This window comes from Cupressus sempervirens, chromosome 4 (genome assembly GCF_028749045.1).
Source record: "Cupressus sempervirens isolate cs-2001-9-10 chromosome 4, ASM2874904v1, whole genome shotgun sequence".
In the NCBI taxonomy this organism is placed as follows: domain Eukaryota; kingdom Viridiplantae; phylum Streptophyta; class Pinopsida; order Cupressales; family Cupressaceae; genus Cupressus; species Cupressus sempervirens.
In genome coordinates, this window is record NC_143121.1 from 737,712,352 (window position 1) to 737,731,993 (window position 19,642).

Genomic DNA, 19,642 nt, shown 5'->3' on the forward strand with positions numbered 1-19,642 from the left:
TTGAAAAAGTTATCAAATAATTGTTGGATATGGGTCACATAAGGCCAAGCAAGAGTCCTTTTGCTCCTTCTGTGGTTTTGGTGAAGAAGAAAGATGGAACTATATGTAGGTGTATATATTATCGAGCATTAAACAAGAGGACCATTAAGAACCGCTATCCTATTCCACACATTGATGAATTACATAGAGCTTGTTTCTTCTCCTAGATATACTTGAGGTCTGGGTACCTTCAAATCAAAGTTAGGAAGGAAGATGTGGAGAAGACCGCTTTTAGATGTCACCATGGGCAGGCACTTTGAATTTCTAGTCATGCCTTTTGGGCTGACTAATGCACCAGCTACTTTGCAATTGTGCATGAACCAAATTTTCAGCCAGTACCTTCGTAAGTTTGTTTTGATAATTTTTGATGATAAATTGGTATATAGCAAAACTTGGAAGGAGAATTTGAAACACTTGGAAGAGGTGCTCAATATTTTAGAAAGAGAGTTCTTGTATGCTAAAGAACCTAAATGCAATTTTTTTGATGAATAGACCTTTTCCATTAATTAAAATTTAATGATACATATTCACAAAAAAGGGGCCGGGGGATACAAGATCACCTCGCGAGTTCAAACGGCCCAAGGCTGGAGATCAACTATTCATTAAAAAACATATAAGCAAAAACATAAAACTTCAGGCTGCAAGAGCAGTGCTAGCCGAACGAGGGTCTTTGTCATCAGAACCCCAAAAATCCTTGGGGTTATTGGTTGGCTCAAGAGGAGCCCAACCGTTAGCAGCAACGACATTATTATCAACATCCTTGTCTTTATCATCCTCAACCTTGGGAGGAGAAATGGCTAAATCCAGTTGGGGGAAAGCCCACTTGGGGTCATGGTGAGCAGTTGACTGACCTACATCAGCGGTAGCAGGGGAGCCACTGGGGACCAACCCGAGCCCAGCCTCCGAGGTGGTGAGGTCGAGTAGTGATGGCCACGAAAGCCACCATTGGCAGAGCGGCGACGAGGTTGCGACCTAGGGGTTTGCGAGCGTTGAGTAGAACTGCTTCGGCCTCGTTGACGATCGCGAGTACGGTCACCGGATAAAGCATCCGGAGGTACTCGGGCAACCATACAAGGGGCATTTCCCTTGTGAGCAAGTAGCTCCTATAGATGAGCCACTTCTAGCGTGACTTTGTCAATTTGTACTTAAATCTGCATCATGACATTATTACATATATGTGCTTTAGAGTACATGACAACATGAATATCAAGAAAGTTGTTAGAGAATAAAACATCATTGCGATTTTTCCAGATTGTAAACAATAATATCTCCATTCTGAAAGCATGCCAAATCTGGGCATATCTAAAAGGGAATCTGGGAGCATCACCCAGAACCACTATATGCCAAGTGAAGGCCTCTAGATGAAAAGGCCTGAAAAAATCATAGATCCAGTGCTAGTAATTTTGAGCTCTTTTGCAAAACCAAAAAATATACAGAAAGCTTTCAGTGTGACCACAAAAAGGGCATCTAGGTTCAGGAACTCCCAGATGTTGGAGCCGAGGACCCAAAGGCAAGCCTTGGAAAAAGGAGACAGTAGGCGAAGTGAGCAATCTTTGGCTTTGTGATGGTATGCCAGACAATGACAGATCTAAGACTCCAAGTCTTATGTAAAGAATGCAAATGCCAATGCTGGTTGAGAGTATCAACCATCAGAAGATGGGGCACCAACCACCGATACCCAAACCTAGGCTTGTAACTGGTCATTGGAGTGGCAGGGTACTACATCCAATCTTTCCACCAAGGGCGGGATGAGTGAATTCCAAGCTTGTGTAACAAATTGGGAGGAATCGCATAAACTAGAAGATCAACTGTCTATCGATTTGGACGGATAATCCTATACTGCACTTGCAGATCCTCCCATGAGCAAAGGCTCATAGTAACCCAAGAGAATAAAATCTTTGGGTGTTTTAATACCCCTGCGAAATAAACGCAAAGCACTGGCTCCTTAGATCTTGGCTAAAGGCACACCTTGAGTGGCAAACAAGGGCGACTACTAAAGGTTTTGTTTGTTCATTGAGGGCCCATCTTTGAATCCATTACCAGCCCAACGAAGCCAAGGTTTTATAGCTTCCTAGGATTTCCAAATGCTCTTAGCAACAAAAGTGCCCTGAATCTAAACAGGTTCAGAAGTCACAAGAAGGGTTTGAAAACCAATCCCCTTCCAGGCTGATCGGTTAATCGGAAATCCTGAAGAAATGCAATGCCGTAACAAAATTTTCCAGGTCTCATCTCCAGTGAGAGCTTGTATGACCCACTTGGCACAGAGGGCTATCCCTTGCTTGCGGGTGGAAAGCAATCCAAGACCCACCAGAATCTTTGGTTAAACAACAGAAGTCCCAGGCAACTCTGTGAAAGCCATGATGCACAACATCAGAGGCCTAGAGAAAGTCCTTGAGAAGACGTTCAAGCTTAAGGTACGAGGCTTTAGAGGGAGCCCAACAAGAAGAATAGTACACATGTAGCAGCAAGCACCGCAGGTGAAAGGGGCTTAGTGATCATTGTACCTTGGGTTAACGAAATTAGTGTACCTTGGTCACATCATTAGTTCTAGTGGAGTTAGTGTTGATCCGAAAAAATCATGGCAATCATGGATTGGCCTCCTCCCACTAATCTATCATAGCTGAAAGGATTCTTTGGATTGTGTGGCTTTTATAGAAGGTTTGTAAAAGGATTTTCTTAAGTGGCTGTCCCATTGACTGATTTGACAAAGAATGGAGCTTTTACATGGTCAAATGAAGCAAAAAATTGTTTTGATCAGTTCAAGGAGCTTGTCAGTTCATCGCCCATGCTAGCAGTACCTGATTTTACTGAACCATTTGAGTTGGAATGTGATGCTTCAGGTGAAGGTATAGGTACCGTTCTAACTCAGAACAGACATCCCATTGCATTCAAAAGTAGGAAACTAAGAAGTGCTGAAAGAAGTTATTCTATCTATGACAAAGAAATGTTGGCTATTATGCATGCTCTTGCTAAAGTTTAGGCAATATTTGGTTGGAAGCAAATTCACTATTAAAACAGATCATAACACCCTCAAATACTTCTTGAACTAGCAAGATTTATGTGAGACAACAAAAATGGGTGGGTAAGTTGCAGGCCTATGAATTGCAGGCCTATGAGTAAGTTGCAGGTCTACTTGAAGGTAAGACTCATGATGATAGGTATAAGGTGCAAAATGATTTGATCCTCTATAAAGACAGAATCTTCTTATTGCCAAAATCCAAGTTCAAAATTGAGATTTTAAAATCTTTTCATAATGCCCCTATGGCTGGTCACCCCGGTTTCTTCAAAACATAAAAGCAAGTTAGAGAAAGATTCAAGTGGAAAGGTTTAAAATTGGAAGTCTAGAAATTTGTGTAAGAGTGCTCTACATGCCAACAAAACAAACATGAGAACACATATCGTGCTGGTTTGCTACAACCTTTGCCTATTCCAAATAAAAAATGGGAGAGTATTTCAATGGATTTTATAATTGGATTACCGGCTACTCAAGGTAAAATTGCATCTATGTTGTGGTTGATAAGTTGACTAAATTTGCACTTTTTTTTGCTGTATCATCTACACACAATAGTGCAGGTAGCAGACCTCTTCTTCAAAGATTTTCAGATTACATGGGCTGCCCATTAACATAGTCAGTGACAGGGATAACAAGTTTATGAGTTTATTTTGGCAAGAATTGTTCAGATTATGTGGAACCGAACTAAACCCCAGTACTAGTTATCATCCACAAACAGATAGTCAAACTGAAATTGTTAACAAGTGGCTGGAGGGATACTTAATGAAGTTTTTTTTAGAACAATAGAAAGCATGGGTAAAGTGGTTGTACATGAGTGAGTATGGTTACAATTCAACATATCACATGTCCATCAAGATGTCGCCATACATGGCGTTATATGGTTATGAGCCAACAAGCATTTTAGATTTGATTTTGGTAGACAGAAGGGTATCCAAAGCCTCAGAAAGAGTAAGGATATAGTAAAGGTATTGCAAGAGAACATCCAATAGGCTCAAAAGAAACATAAGCAATATGTAGACCAACATAGGGTTGATAGGCATTTCAAAGCTTGTGATTTGGTATATTTAAGGTTGCAGCCTTATTGACAATCTGCCCTCAAGAAAAGCAGAGTTGAGAAATTGAAGCCAAGGATTTACGGACCGTACAAAGTAATCGGAAGGGTAGGAGAAGCGGCTTATGACTTGGAGCTACCTGTGAACAACAAGGTACATATTGTGTTTCATGTATCTAGGCTTAAAAGAGCCTTGGGACACAAAGTAAGTCCTTCAATAGTTTTACCACCATTGGATGAGGAAGGGAGGTTAGTCCTAGAACCTGAAGCCATCATTGAGACGAGGGAGAGGAACCTTCACAAGCGTATCATCAAATAGTACTAAGCAAAATGGAAGGATTTATCCATTGAGGATGCAACCTGGGAAAATGAGCAGGTCTTGACGCACCCAACATTGAAATTGCTTGCGGACAAGTAATTCGTGGGGAGGGACAAAGGGGGGATTGTAATGCCCCTCTTTGAGTAGTAAGGTGAAAACGAATTTATTAAATGCTTCTTTACTCCTTGGCATTTGATAAATCAAAAAATCCTATATATTTGTAGACATTACTGAGTAATTAAATTACTAACATATATTCTAAAGAAAGTAAGAGGAATAAAGACAAAAATAAGACGATTTAGGTGATGACTAGGATGGGTTGAGACTTGAGTTGCCAACATGGCCTGGGTAATCAAGAGGACGTAAGGCATTACAAAATGGGGTGAGTCTTATCTGGGAAATAGGGCTTAGACACGAGGGAAAGTAGAGTCTTTTTTGGGGGGAAATATTGCTTTGGACAGGAGTTTGTACAGGGATCGTGGGTGAATTGGCTGAGCTTCTATAGGGAAACAAAACCTCACTGTCAGGTCAGTCTTCAACAATGGACCTTGCTCATGATTGGACCGTTAGTTGGGAAGAAGTTGGGCGAGTAGAGTATCTCCCTAACCGAAGTCATGGGTGAGTGGGAGGCCGAGCCTGAAGGCATTGCTATCTTTGACAAAGGAAATCCTTGCTTAGGGTAGTCGATTTGAGGTTTGGGGTGAATGGAATGAGAAACGACGCAACCAAGAGTAAGCAGAAGTTGCTGTGGGAACCTATCTGTGAATTAATCAAAGCAGGCTCAACATGTGGGAGACTAGCAAGCTACAAGCATAGTATACAAGACATGGGGGTGGTGATTTTCTTTTAGAAGGACAGAGGGATAAATTGACTCACTAAGCATTCACATGCATTGTGAGAATAGCCACAGACACGTCCAGAAGGTGGGAGTGAATGGAAGGCATGGTGTGTTGTTGGGTGAACTAAACCATAAATTTAGTGCCTGATGAGCTAGAAGCCGATGATGTTAGCATTGCACAATTAATCGGGGGAAGTAGAGTTCGACTATGGAGAATATTGCAGTAGGAGTGACCAGAAGTGATGGGAATTGATGTGAAAGCTACATAAGTTGGTGATTGTTAGCTACGGCGAAGGGTTACATCCATAGGGACAAGGCCAGATTTGGCTCATCGGACTAAGGCCGAGCTGTGCATAGGAACGACTGAAATTGGTGGAGCTGGCCTCTCTACACTAATATCACTGTGAGCTGGTGATAGTCCATTGTACGAAAAATACCAGGCAAGGATTTGTTTAACTGTATTGCTTCCGTTATTGTATTGTCGAAAGGCATGTTCAAGAGTTACCTGTCTGTGATAAATGAATGATGAAATAAAACTATGTGAATTTTGTGTGCTCTTCTTATCCTTTGCAAATTCTAAGTTGCCGATTCGGGTTCGGGGACGAATTCGGGTTCGGGGTTCGGGTTTGTGGGTTCGGGCAATTTTTTTTTTCCCATTTGGGTTCAGGGTTGGGTTTGTGAGCATATATATATATATAAAAGAGAAACATGCATAGTTGTAAAACTAACTTACGAAGTCATTTCATAGTATGAATATATCAATGTTACTTGATCATTGATCAATGCCATATGTCAAAGATAAACATTAAATACTCGCTCATTAATCAATGTTAATATTGTAAAGAAAATCATACATTGAAAATATTAAAAAAATGATATTTTAATGTAATTTGAAACACTTTTATGGCCCACAGTCTCAATTAGGGACCCTGCCTAGACCTGGATCCGGACCCAAGCACGAATCCGAACCCAGACGAATCTAGATCCGGACCCGAGCTTTAGGGTCCGAACCCAGCAACTAAGTGCAAATTCAGTTCTGTAGTGACTTCAACAAGTAACAAAATATTAACATTTTGTGAGGCTGTTGGATGAAAATTATTTGTTACTTAAGAACAGGGCTGAACTCATCATTGGGAGGAGAAATTATTTCCATCAAGGGTGTAGCCTTTTACAGTTTTCCCCCTAGTAGGGTTTCCACGTAAAAACAATCTAGTGTTAAGTGTTATCATGTTATTTCTTGTTCATTGTACTTAATATTTGATCTATGCTGGTAAATGGTTAAAGGTTTTAAGATAAATGCAATTAGTCCCTCCAAAAAATCTTATGTTTCCAGGTCTTGTGGACTTGGAGGAAACTTCCTGTAACAGATCCAGCACCTTTGTCACTGCCGCTGGGTTGCTTTCTATATGGCACATTCTATACATTATTTATGGAACCTTTAACTTCATTGCAAATAGTTTGTCTTTCATGGGACACGCACAAAAATGTTATATTGCAGATTTTGCCTTGATGATATCAGTTCATCTTAATTGGTATATCAGTGAAACCCTAATATATAGTATGTGTGTACACTGTATGTATATGTACAGACAAACCTGTGCTCATAGCCTAGGGGAAACAAATTGCTGTAGCCGTGTACCTCTAACCAAACCCAAACCTAAATTGTCAACTTAGGATCTTTCACTTTATTTTTGTTTCATTAATAACCATCTTGAGACTTTGGATGATCTACAAATCTTTCCAAAATGGAAGGTAGACACTTTGATCATATGTCAGCTTATCAATCAAACAGTAAGGAAAAATAGTAGTAAATATTTGTTATACGCGTCAAATTCCATCTCATTCATTGCTAAGTAAGCATTCGAGGTGGGAACACAATGCAGAAAATAGATAAAATAGAAGCCCAATATGCTCTTTGCAAAATAAACACAAAATAGACAAGGGCTAGACAACAGAGCTCATGACAGCTAGGTGTACCATCTCAAGCAAGTCACAGAAAAGTCAAAACTTCTCATTTTGGTTAATACGTCAGCAGCTGCAACAACAGCGAGCTCTTCAGAAACTAGGTATGCTTCACCAACATGCACGGAGGCCACAAAGAAGCCTGTCAGAGTGATCGGTTTTTGTATCTCCAGCTTGGTTTTTTGAATATTTTCCTCTTCTGTATCTAATATATTTCCAATAAGGTTATGCTAGAAGGCAGGAAGGATTGAATGTAAGCCAGATTTTTAATTGGTACATAAATGCATGTGCATGCCTTAGGAAGCCCAATGATTAAGAAAGAGCAGTAATGGCAACTCAGAAGGAAATGCTTGCTTGAAGTGGAAATCTACTCTTAATTGAATGCACACCTTTACAAGATGAAAGTTATAAAACCAAGATTAACTCCCCCACTGGATGAGTTGTGTTTGAGCATCTTGGGAAAACATGGTGAACTTTTTGAGTCATTTGAAGGAGTACCTGATGCAACAAATAACAAAATCTGTTAAGAAAGGGGTAACTTGAGTAGGCATAGCATAGAGCGTTGTCAGTGTCACCTGGGAGTTGGCTGACATCCTCAATCTATAGATTGCCCAGCCTTCTTTTCTTGAGAGCAAGCATTTGGGAATGGAGGTTTGGTCATATCCCCCTTATCTGCTGCTCTATAAGAAAGGGATTGCCAGCATATGATTAGCTAGTTACTTTCAGCTTATAGTTGGGGTTGCATTTTGCATTGTCAGAATAAAGTGGACGAGTCTTTTGTCCATCAGTTCATCTGGCTGAGTATTTGTGTCATCCAATTAAGCAATGGCCGATTTTCAGTGCCTGTCAGTTAACATCACTGATTAAAGGATGGGTTGAACGGTTAACTGCTATCAATGTAGGGGTGATTGACTATATTCATGGATTGGCAATTGCAAAAGTGTTGTTTAGTTAGCTGATTAACAAACATTCAACTCTTACGTCAGTGTAAGTGGCATTGCTACTACAGCTGGGCACATCTGGGATGAAACCTTTAAGGGGTGGACCTATCATCGTGAGGTCATAAATACTTTAGAGAAGTACATTTTAGTTAGTATAGAGTTTGTGAGCTGGTAGTAACCAATACATTGTGTTAGATTGGTAGACTTACCTTTGAATGTATGTTCTTAGCATAAAATCATCAAAAAAATAAAATAAGTATACTACTTGCCTGAATTTCTTTTTTTCTGGTTTGTTATTTGTAAGATCAGTAGCATTACTATATAAACACCCTTCCTAAATAAGGTTTGAAGTTGTAATCTAATCACCTCAAATACAATGACAAACGGTAGTAAGTGCTTTTTTTGGTTTTTGATTGCAGAGTCATTGCACACAGTTTTAAAAGGCAGGTACAGAATTTTGTATAGTAATCTATGCAAAATCTAAGTAGCACGCATTAATTGTCTGTTTTCAATTTTGCGTGATGTGTAGGTGCTGTCAGTCATTTTCTTAGTGCTATTAGACATAAATGAATAAGGCATCATCCTATTGTGTGTATCCTCGTTGAACAATCCAGTAAACATTAGCTAAACTAGTGAGTTTTTACAAGCTCATCATGTAGCCTAGTGATTTGGAGCATTACTTTGGGCTTGATAACACACAAAATACTTGGGTGAGTTATTCATGAAAAATTGAGACTCATAGGTAAACTTGATAAAACACACATGACTTGAGGGTATAGCTTGGCGGTGGTAGAAAAGACAATTTTGTGACGAAAGTTTAACATGACTGGTCTGAATGTGCTCTTATGACTTTTTGAAATGAAACCATTATTTCTGAACGGTGCCCTTCCTGCTGCCTGTGACTTTTAATTGGAAATGATTGTTGCAAATATTAATTAAAGCCCTTTATTCTTAACTGAAAAATGGGCTATGAACTGCAAACATTCACACATACTTGCATGCCCTAGCAACTTTTCCAGATGCCTTTGATTTTGCTTTGCCCTCACAGCTCATGAAGTAAGAAGCATGTTCCACAAATTCTATAATATGAAGATTTTCACAAATTGATGTATTTTCTGATGTTTGGAAAATTGGCTGACTTTTTTGGGTCAGCTGAGTTATGCTGTGTCTGAGTTTGTCAATTTTGTATTACACAAATATAGTTAATATATTTGTTGTATTTTTTAAAAATTAATGCTTGGCAACCCTTTTAATATGAATGGCAAGCAGGCATGACATGTCCTCTGGCTCCACATGAAACACTTTTGACTTGGAGCTATGAACCAGTGAGGCCACAAATGGGAAACCTCATCCTCTCACTTAACTGTGCTCAAACATGCGGGCTCAATGACCCAGCGAAGGCACAAGGTCTGCGAGCACAGTGGTTCAACAGGAGTTCAAACTTTGGTGGCCACTTCACCAACAAAGTGTTTAAACCGCGACACTACACATCTGGAGACTAAAATTTTGCTGTATGCGTTGCACTTGTGTATTTCTTTACTAGTTTTGAATGAAATAAAATAAGAAACAGATGGCAAGAAGCCTAACTAGTGAACGGTACACTGATTGTTTAATGCAGTATTTCATTTTGGATAGATCTGTAGTGGTAGCAATTTCCTTGTCTTTTGCCAAGCTAGCTTGAATTATGCAAATGTCTTGATACTGTCGTTGATATATGCATGGCACAATCTTGTAGTAGTTCTAGTAGTTTAGCTATTGCAATGATTGTTTGCCACATTGTTTTTGGTCTATAAGATTGAAGTCAATGCTAACATGGCTTTGATTTGGCTACCACTTTGTTTAAGAAAAATGGGGAAAGTGTATTGTCCATTCATGGAACTCGTGGAACTTGGAAGTGTTTGTTGTTGGAATCTTACTGTGTAGCAGATGATAACAATATATAACAAACATGACCTAATTATTTCAATGCTAGTTTCTGTTTGCTCTGGAGATTACTTATTTATCCTGGATGTTGCTGTAGGTTCAAGTTGTTATTGTGCTGAGAGGCACTACTACAGTTGCAGCAAGGGGTGTATTGTAATGGTGTGTGTATTTACAAAAACCCCATAATATAAATTTAATGATAAGTTATATATGAACTTCATAATTAGTAATTAAATTTATGTAGATTATTCAATTAAATATTTAATTTCTTTATTTTATATTTTATTCTATTGTAAAACTTATACATACTTTATAATATAAAATATACTATTGAAATGTTTAAAATAACTCAGGTTTTGCTTTTTGGCGAACATGCGGCAGGAGGCTTATTCCCATTATATAAAACATCAAAATTTAAAATGTTAGTATTGTGCTTAAGGAGTTGGAACCCTCACAGGGTAGCTAAAGACTTGTTTCCATAAATAAGATAATTTGACATAGAAGCTCGCAGTGAAAATCTAGGGAGGGAAACCACTTGAAAACAGCCAGTAGTACAAGGCTAACCCCTTTTGAACCCTTTAGCTCAAGAGTGAAGTCATCTTTGGGTTAACAAGTCTCTTCTTTTCTGTCTATCCATTATGATCCGGGCATCAAACTTCATGTGGAATTTTCAGAGGATGGAATATCTGGCCCTGGAACTACAGAAGTGGTGCTCACTGTGGCCAGTTTAGAAGAGGAAGACCAGCCACACACAGAGGGTTCACTTTTTCCATAGTTAAAGGGGACTGAAATCCAGAGTGGAAGCCACATGAAAGTCTGAGGAGGTATTATTGAATAAGGTTATAGGTTATTTTCATTACAGTCAAGAGGCAATCACTTGATGCTGTGCTTGAGCCCCAACCCATGAAGGACATGACTCTGGAGAGCCCTTATGTGAACCAATTGAGAAGTCTTTGGACAATGTGCGGTCAAGTGACCTGTAGCAGAACACAATCATCATCTGAAGGAAATTTCTTCATAATGGAGATGCTGCTTGCAAATCCTGTTACCTACTTTCAAGCAAATCTCTTATAGCAATATCTGATAAATTAAAAGTCAACAAGAATTCTTACAAAGGTAAATGACACATTGATTTCTTCAAATTTGGGATATGGATTAGGTTACTGAAAGAGTTTCCAATAGAGAAAAGACATTCATTAATCTGAAAGTGAAGATGAAGATCTTGAAGTTCTAACTGAAATGGAGAAATAGGAAAAGATCCTTTGAGAGAATCAAGTTTTAGAAATCGTGATTTCAAACCCAAGAATACCCTATCCCAAAATCAGAGGCCTTCCTGGAGTAGGGTAGTTCTATTTGAAGGGGATTCACAAGTAGCCCAGAACCTGCCTTTTGCACATGGATAGATAGAATAAACCTCTTTCCCTCGAGTCTTCCAGTGACAAGTCATCCGTTCATGAAGTTTTGCCAGATTAAGCCAAAAGTTCTGAAATTTGCAAATCATAGCAACTTCCTCTGACCTTTTTTCTGTCCCAGCTACCTCATCTACATATATAATTGTTTGTTTTTTGGGTTGTGGTCTTTATCTACTTTGTAAGGTCTTACCCTCCTTGAAATCTATGGAACCCTTATGAGAAAGTCTGGAAACTGAACAATCCAGAAGAGCTGCTTGTTTTCGTGGAAGTTGTTGCATACCTTTGTATGAATAGAGTTGGTCCATGATTTTTAAGGCAGATGAAGCTACCACTGTAGAGAGGGGTGCAGAGGGTGGGGGAATTTAGGTTTTTAATCTCTGCGGCCAAAATGCATTTAATTGGAGCTGCAACTTTCTTCTTTGTTTGCAACTACCTCTAAAGTATGAATGTGGGTGTCCTTAGGGCATATTGATCGCTACCTCTTTGCCAAGTATAGACTGGCAATTTGCTGGGGAAAAAGTGCAATTTTTGTGAGCACTGAACAGTTTTGGTATTGACATCATGGAGCTCTTGAGATAAAAAATTATTAGTTAATATGATAGATTGAATAATCATTATTTAAATAAAAGTAATTAATATAAATTAATAATTGATTTGTGATTAATTTTGTTATGTTATATAATTATATTATCTATTATATGAAAATATATTGATATCTCTTGGCATGTTTTGAATATATTTAAGATATCTGTATTAGCATGTAACTGACTTTCAAGTTTGGTGGATGATGTGCTGAGTTATTTGAATTAGTTGCGTGCACTTGGAAGTAACCAGTTTAACAAATGTTTTTCAGCTGGTGGAGAAAGTGTTTGAGTCATGTGATGAAAATATGGATCATGCCATCAAGAGCCTGAGTAACCTTTGCCTCAACTCACCTGAGCAGACCATGTCTCCTGCTGTTGATGGTCCATTTCATTCAGATAGCCATCCAGTCCAAGGTTAGTGCCAAGCATACTCTAAAATGTCTGGTATCAGTGGAGGATCAATTTGTGTAATGACAACTGACACCTATTATAAATTTTCAATTGAATTTTGTTGCTTTATGTCCTTTAAATTATTTTTTGTTATAGGGCAATGCATCTCTTTGATAGCAGTCAACAATAATGACGGCTTCTTTATCTGCATGTTCTAGGGCTTGGATGTGAGCATGCATGTGATGGGAACCCTAGTAGTTTAGCATTTGGTGAGTTAAATGGCAAATCTGGTTTCCCTGCCGATGGAGTGGAGTGGGCTGAATTTCTGGTTGCAGAAATGAAGAATGCATCTGATTTGGATGATGCAAGAGCTCGTGCATCAAGGACCTTGGAGGCATTCGAGAAGATCGTTATGGCTCGGTCTGGGGCAACTGCTGAGATTCTTTATAAGGTGAACTTGTTTTTAGGCTTTTGGTCATACAAATTAATCTTGATTGCTCTTAAATTGCAAATTAAATATATTTATGTATTTTTATGAATGCAGGAAGTTACCTCACTTAAAGAGCAGGTGAGAGAGCTGCTTCATGAAAATAGCATCCTTAAAAGAGCTGTATCCATTCAACATGAACGCCAACTAGAGCAAGAAGAAAAAGCAAAAGAGTTGCAGCACCTACATCAGCTTGTTGCACAATACCAGGAGCGGGTCAAGACGTTAGAGGTGAGAAAAGATGAGAAACTGATGTGGTTAATCACCATTATTTTCTGCAGATACTTGAATTACAAAGTTCATAGATTACTTGAAAGGCTGTGATATGGTCTCAAATTTACTTTTGGATAAAAAAATCAAAATAATGAAAGTGAGTAAAACAATCTAACACTATAATATTTGAATCATAGAATTTGGAAGCCGATGAATGTACTTTATTTATAACAATTTTTAATTTTAAATGAGGTAACATGAAGTTTGTAGACGAGATAAAATTGCACACATCTAAGGTCTTGTATCTTCTTATTCCACCATTGCAAGTACATGCTCTCAATTTTATTTCCATACATGAATGATGAAATCAATCATATTATGCATTGGCAAATACCTGAAGGACTGGATTGATAATCATTCATTATGTATAATGCAATAAGTCTTCTGTGCTAGTAAAAACAGACATGCACATATAGTATGCACTAAACGTATTCTTATATGATCCGAGTGAATGCTTATACTTGGATATAATACAAAACGAAAATTTCATAGGAAAGATTACGAATTTCCTCTGATTATACTGAGCTGTGAAACAATTATCATATCCAGATAAATCTAGAATGCAAGTAATGAGAAATTTTCATGATGAAATCTTTTTCACTGATTTAGTGACAGAATTGTAGTAATATACTTACAATTTACCAGATAACTATGCTTGTAGCCCTGCTTGTTGGCAATATGGTCAGAAAGATGTTTTAATGGTTGTCATTTATGGCAACATACATTCAGTATTTCATTCATGCATTTAGATATAGAAAATTGTTTAAGTGTTAGACAGTTTGCAGCAGCATAGTGCACAGATGTTAAGCGTACAGACGACTCGTTGAGAGTTAGCTCATGTGCAGTTAAGGACAGCTTCATGACAATCATGATGACGTGTGCCAGTGCGCAGATATGTATGGACAATATGGCACGAATTATGATTTAAATACCAGTGTGGGTATTTAGTAGTGCAGATCAGAGCATAGCAGTGAATTGGATTGTACGGCCCCAAGAATTATTTTGGTTACGAAATAATTACTAAGTTGTGATGAGCCGACTATGTGGACATTATTATGTCAAGTGTGTGAATACATGAAGGCCAATTGAGCATAATTTTGTGAATATACGAGGTATAAGTAAAGATCTTATCTTGCGAAGATAAGGGTGCTATCCATGATAGACAAGCAACTGTTAAGTGATATGCAAACTATTTTGTGAACAATTTGAAGGATATGCGAGCCTTATGTGATGCAAATTCTGATGTATGATCAGAACAAATGCGAAGTACAACAAACAACAAGTATTGTATGTATATCTATTCTTGTGAAGAACTGAAATATATTATTGCATGTTAGGGTAGCGGGCTCTTTTTGCATACATTGTATTTGCATACAGGGTTGAAGCAACTCCTAACAGGGTTGAGGCTTCTAACGAGGCCTAGTCTCCTAACAGGGACTGGAGACACTATATGTACTTAATAGACTCCTAACAGGGTCAATATCCTTAACAGATCCTATTGTTTAGTGAATCATCTAGTGGGTATCATCCCCACCGAGGTTTTCCCTTGACCAGGGTTTCTCAAGTTAGCAAATAATGGTGTTATGAGTTATCTATGTGCATGGTTATGTTTATTGTTCAACATTGTTGGTTTACTATTATATGCAAGTCATAAAGTAATTAACAATATTCAATTGTGTACGAAAGTTTGTAGAATACTAATTCATCCCTCCCCCTCTCAGTATTATCTATTTCTAACAATTGGTATCAGAGCACAGTTACTTTGAAGAGGCTTAACAACTTAAGTAAGATCCTAGTGAATATGGAATAGTTGACGAAAAACTTTGAAGATGCGAAAGTTTTCATTGGCAAGTTAAAAGACTAGATTGATGATTTAGAATCTGGCAAGGAGTCTATTGCGCAGACTAGTGACAATGATTAAGTAGGAGATCTTCAGAAGGAAAATGAGATTTTGAAACATGAACTGAAAATCGTTGAACTTGAGTCCTAACAGAAATGGTAGTAAGAATGAATCAAAACTAAAAATTGAGAATGCAGATCTTAGATCCCAGTTAAGTCAAGTTACATCTAAATTAGAAACTATCAAGATTGAACATGCTGAGTTAGAAAAGTACAACATTATTGTGAAGGGAGGATTGACACAAGCTAAGCAACAGTTAGTGAAACTTTATTCCAGTACTGAAAAGATAGATCAGTAGATATTTCATCAGAGACGTCACGACAAGACAGGACTTGGATATCTGATTGGCGAGAAATCAGCCAAGAAAGTTGAAATCAAAAGAGAACTAGATCTAATTATTGAATCCCTAAGGAATCTGATCGGAGTAAGGTAGAATCAAGCACATCTACTGAAGTATCAAAGTAAGTTGAGTTAATTGATTTGTTAGCTAAATTTGACGAACTTAAGAAAACATAACAAGTTGATAAACCAAAGCAAAATGAACCACCCAAGGAAGTAAGACATGAGTTCAGAGGTAGATGCTTCACTTGTAATAAAGTTGGACACAAGAAAAGAGATTGCACAAGTAAGTCTTTTAAACCCATTACTAATTTATATTGTTATAATTGTTATGGTTATGGTCATAAAGCAGTAGAATGTAAGAAACCTAAGTTTGATGGTAATAATGCAAATAGTAGAATGTTTAGAAATACTAACCTTGCAGGTAATAAAAGAGGAAGATCACATAACATATACAATGATGGAGAGACATCTAATGGTGAGAAGAACTAGTTTGTGTGTTACAAGTGTAACAACCCTAGACACATTGCAAGGAATTGCAGAGCACTTGAGAATCAAAATGGAACAAATTAGAGGAGAAATGCACCTATATGTTAGTTATGGAATAACTTCAGACACACAACAAGATATTGCAGAATGGACAGATTGAACTTGAACAGGAATCAAAATAACAGAAGGAACAACAACAAAAATGATAAAAGGAATGATAATGATAGTAACAACAATCAGAAGGAAGCAATAAAGGAACATGTTGATGAATTCAAGGAAGCATTTGTGATAGCTAAAGATCTAGAAAGTTCTCATATAGTTTTGGAGGAACAAATTTTTGATGCACTTGATAGGACATTGAAGTCACATATTGTTTGTGACTCATCCTCCCTGAATTAAGAAGCTCTAGCAGTAGCAGAGCATCAGTTGGTCAAAACTGATGTTAGAGAGAGAGTTGGAAGTTGCGTAGTTAACAGGAGGTTAAGTACATAGAGAGAAGGCTATGGTCAAGTGCGCAAGTCTTGATATGATTGCAGTGAGCAGGAATTGAGAAATCAAGCTTACTGGTATACAGAGACAATGTTTGAATTTGTGGTAGGTATGCATTTAATGCGCAGTGCGATTTGAAATGATTTAAGGATCGTAAGCAAGATTGTACCATTTGTTCATGCAAAGTGTTTTGAGCGAATTGAAGAGCGGTTTGACAACGAATTGAAGTGCGAAGTGAAGTCTATGAAGCGGAAAGTTGTAGAAGTCCTAAATCGCAGTTTTAAGGTATTTTGCAAAGCTTGAATTCAGTTTTACAGTAATTACAGTTAAATGGCAAGTTAGAAAGTGCATGATATAAGTGATAGACCAAGGTATGAGTTTAAGAAGCATCCGTTTGTATCTTTATTGGATGATCCGATGGGCACATTTTTGCAAGTTTTGAAAAATGTGTTACATATTGAAGATATAAGAAGCTACATTCACTGTAAGATTGAGAGCATAGGTGATGATGAAATTCATGAAGACTTGGGAAAGATGTGCAACCGTGACCTAGCCCTGAAGTCTGAGTATGTGCACCTGGAAAATTTGAATTTGGTGAAGTATATGTTTTACATGGAATTTGATAATCATGACTGGACCTGAATTATTTTGAGTAGGGTACATGATGATATGTTTTGGCTAGGAGATGAGAAGATTGTCATTGACAATGACCTAATTCATGAGGTCACAGGTTTGAGCAATGAAGGATGTAACCTGTAAATGAAAATAAAGCAGTAAAAAGGTCGAAAAGGAGATAGATTCCATTCTTAAGGAAATTCCATTCTTAACGAATTTGGCATGATAAGACAAGAATTCAATGAGATTAAAGGAATTGCGCTGGACATGAAAGCCAGTGGTCAAATTGAGGTGTTGGCAGCAACTTCCATTGCTGTGGCAAGACCTTCAGAAGGAGTAACAATGGCACAACCTTGTGTGCAAGCTCCCATTGCACCTTATGCAGTAGTTGCGCAAGTGCAACCAGTGAGAGCAAGACATAAACAGACTAGGAGGCAGCCAGAGGTGAAAGCACCTACTGCGTAGAGGAAATCAGGAAGATTAGTAAAGGTTAAGCAAGAACTTGCACCACAAGCCAAGAAAAGGGTCAAGTAGATTGCTAGCGGACCTGGATAGAGGAGGAAAACAATGCAGATAAGCAGTTCGGAAAGCTCTGAAGATGAAGTTGAAGATAAACCTGTTGAACTAGATGAGCAGGAAGCAAGGACAACAGCAGGAAAGAAAGCTTGGAAACCCAAGGTAGAAAATTTGAATATGCACATAATAAACGATGATAATTTTGTATAGTAAAATAAATATTACAGTGTGTATAGTAATATGGATAGAAGACAATTAGAGAATGCTATCATAAGAAATATGATATTGAAGAAGAAGAAATTTGAGAATATACAAAATAAGAATCTTGAAGCCCTATACAATAGGTTGATTAATAGGAAGAAGAGAGTGTTGGAAGAGGATATGAATATGAGGAACACTACAATAAATAAACTATGCGATGTTGGATCCAAAGAGGAATCAGACAGAGTTTTGAAGGGTATTGAGCCCTTGCTGAGGAACAAAAGAAGAGTAATTCTTTTGATGGGAAGCAATCATGAGGAAGTTAGACAAGAAATAGAGGAGACTATAGTAAAATATATGTCCTTGGTACCTAAGGTAGGTGCACAGACAAAGGCTGATAGCCCAGTGTATATACAGGCAGATACACCTTCCAGTGAAAAGGAAGAAGAAGAGGAGACACAACAAACACTTTCACCACCTCACATCGTTGTGGGTACTAAATCAATGCAAGTGGATGGTACACACATAATTGTAGATATAAAGGAGAATACTTTTGCAGCATTTGGCTAATCCATTGTTGGCAATATTACTACTTATTCTAGCTCTAATGATGAGGCAGAGGCAATGAGGAAGGCAAGGATACAAAGAGAATAGGCAGAGAAGGAACTAGAAGAAGAAGAGAAAAGAAAATAGGTAGAAGAAAAGAAAAGAAGAGAAGAAGAGGAAAAGAAAAGGAAAGAAGAACAAGAGAAGAGAAGAAGAAGAAAGCTGAAGAGGATGTAAAGAAGGATGCTGAGGAAAAGAAGAGAGCAGAGGAAGAGAAGAAAAAGGTGGTTACACTTATTCTTATTGTAGCTTCAGTAGTAACAACAGCTGGAACATCAGCAGCAATATTTATTCCATCTGATGATGAAGATCAGAAAAGCCTGATGAGCACCTTCAAGTTATTTGAGAAGAATAAATTTGTAAAGTCTTTGGAGAAGACATTAACTGAAGCCTTGGACAGAATGCAGAGGACAGTTACTACAATTGTAGATATTCCAAACTTGTAGTCGAAGGCCATGGAGTTGGTGAAAACCTTTGATAAGGAATTCACAACCCTAGCAGAAGTAGCTTCATCGCATGCGCAAGTTACTCATGATGCAGCTCTATTCAACACAGTTCTACCAATGTGCGCAATGATCTGAAGGCAGTTGATGGAAACATAAAGGGATTGAGAAAGCATATTGATGAGAAAAAAAGATTGTATGGACAATGTGCGCAGTCATACAAGTACCTTGCAGACTATGAGAGTCAAATAAAACATAAGACAAGTGAGTTTGAAACACTCATTTTCAAGTTACAATTCCCAGAGTCCAGAATTGAAGACTATGGAGCAGAAGTGGAGAAGATTCGTGGCATGATCAGAGACTTGGAATTTGAGAAAGAGAAAGCAGCAAGAAGATTCTCTAATCTTAGAGAAATTTTGTCGTCAAAAATCAACATTTTGCAGAGACAACTTGAGGAATGTCTTACAGCTAAGGCTTCCTATGACAAGTTTGCCTACACTGACTTGAGTGTAGTTGAAGTGGCATCCTATGCACTTTGCGCACTAATCAATATCTCAGAGACAGTAAAGGAGAACTGGAAGAAAGAGATAGAACGACCAAAGGTTGTATATGCAGATTGTTTTTCCAGATTGACAGGTTGATCAACAGTGGAACATCTGAATTTTGTGAATACAGTTTTTGACACCTTTGCCATTGATGTGAAAGGGGGAGAATATTATGTAGAAGAAAATTGTATAGATGTATATGTATATGCAAGGGGGAGCTTATGTATGCATCAATGTAAGGAGTGATAAAGAATGTAATGATCCATC

General features: G+C 38.0%; 1 protein-coding gene across 1 annotated transcript in view; it reads left to right on the forward strand.

Annotated features, from left to right (window-relative positions):
- The window catches only part of LOC149563446 (uncharacterized), a 71,058-nt gene that overhangs the window by 48,999 nt on the left and 2,417 nt on the right, over positions 1-19,642 (forward strand). The window contains exons 2-4 of the mRNA XM_089826705.1: positions 12,352-12,496; positions 12,691-12,923; positions 13,017-13,190. Coding sequence (XP_089682831.1) covers positions 12,352-12,496; positions 12,691-12,923; positions 13,017-13,190 — 552 coding nt within the window. The remainder of the gene's footprint in view (positions 1-12,351; positions 12,497-12,690; positions 12,924-13,016; positions 13,191-19,642) is intronic.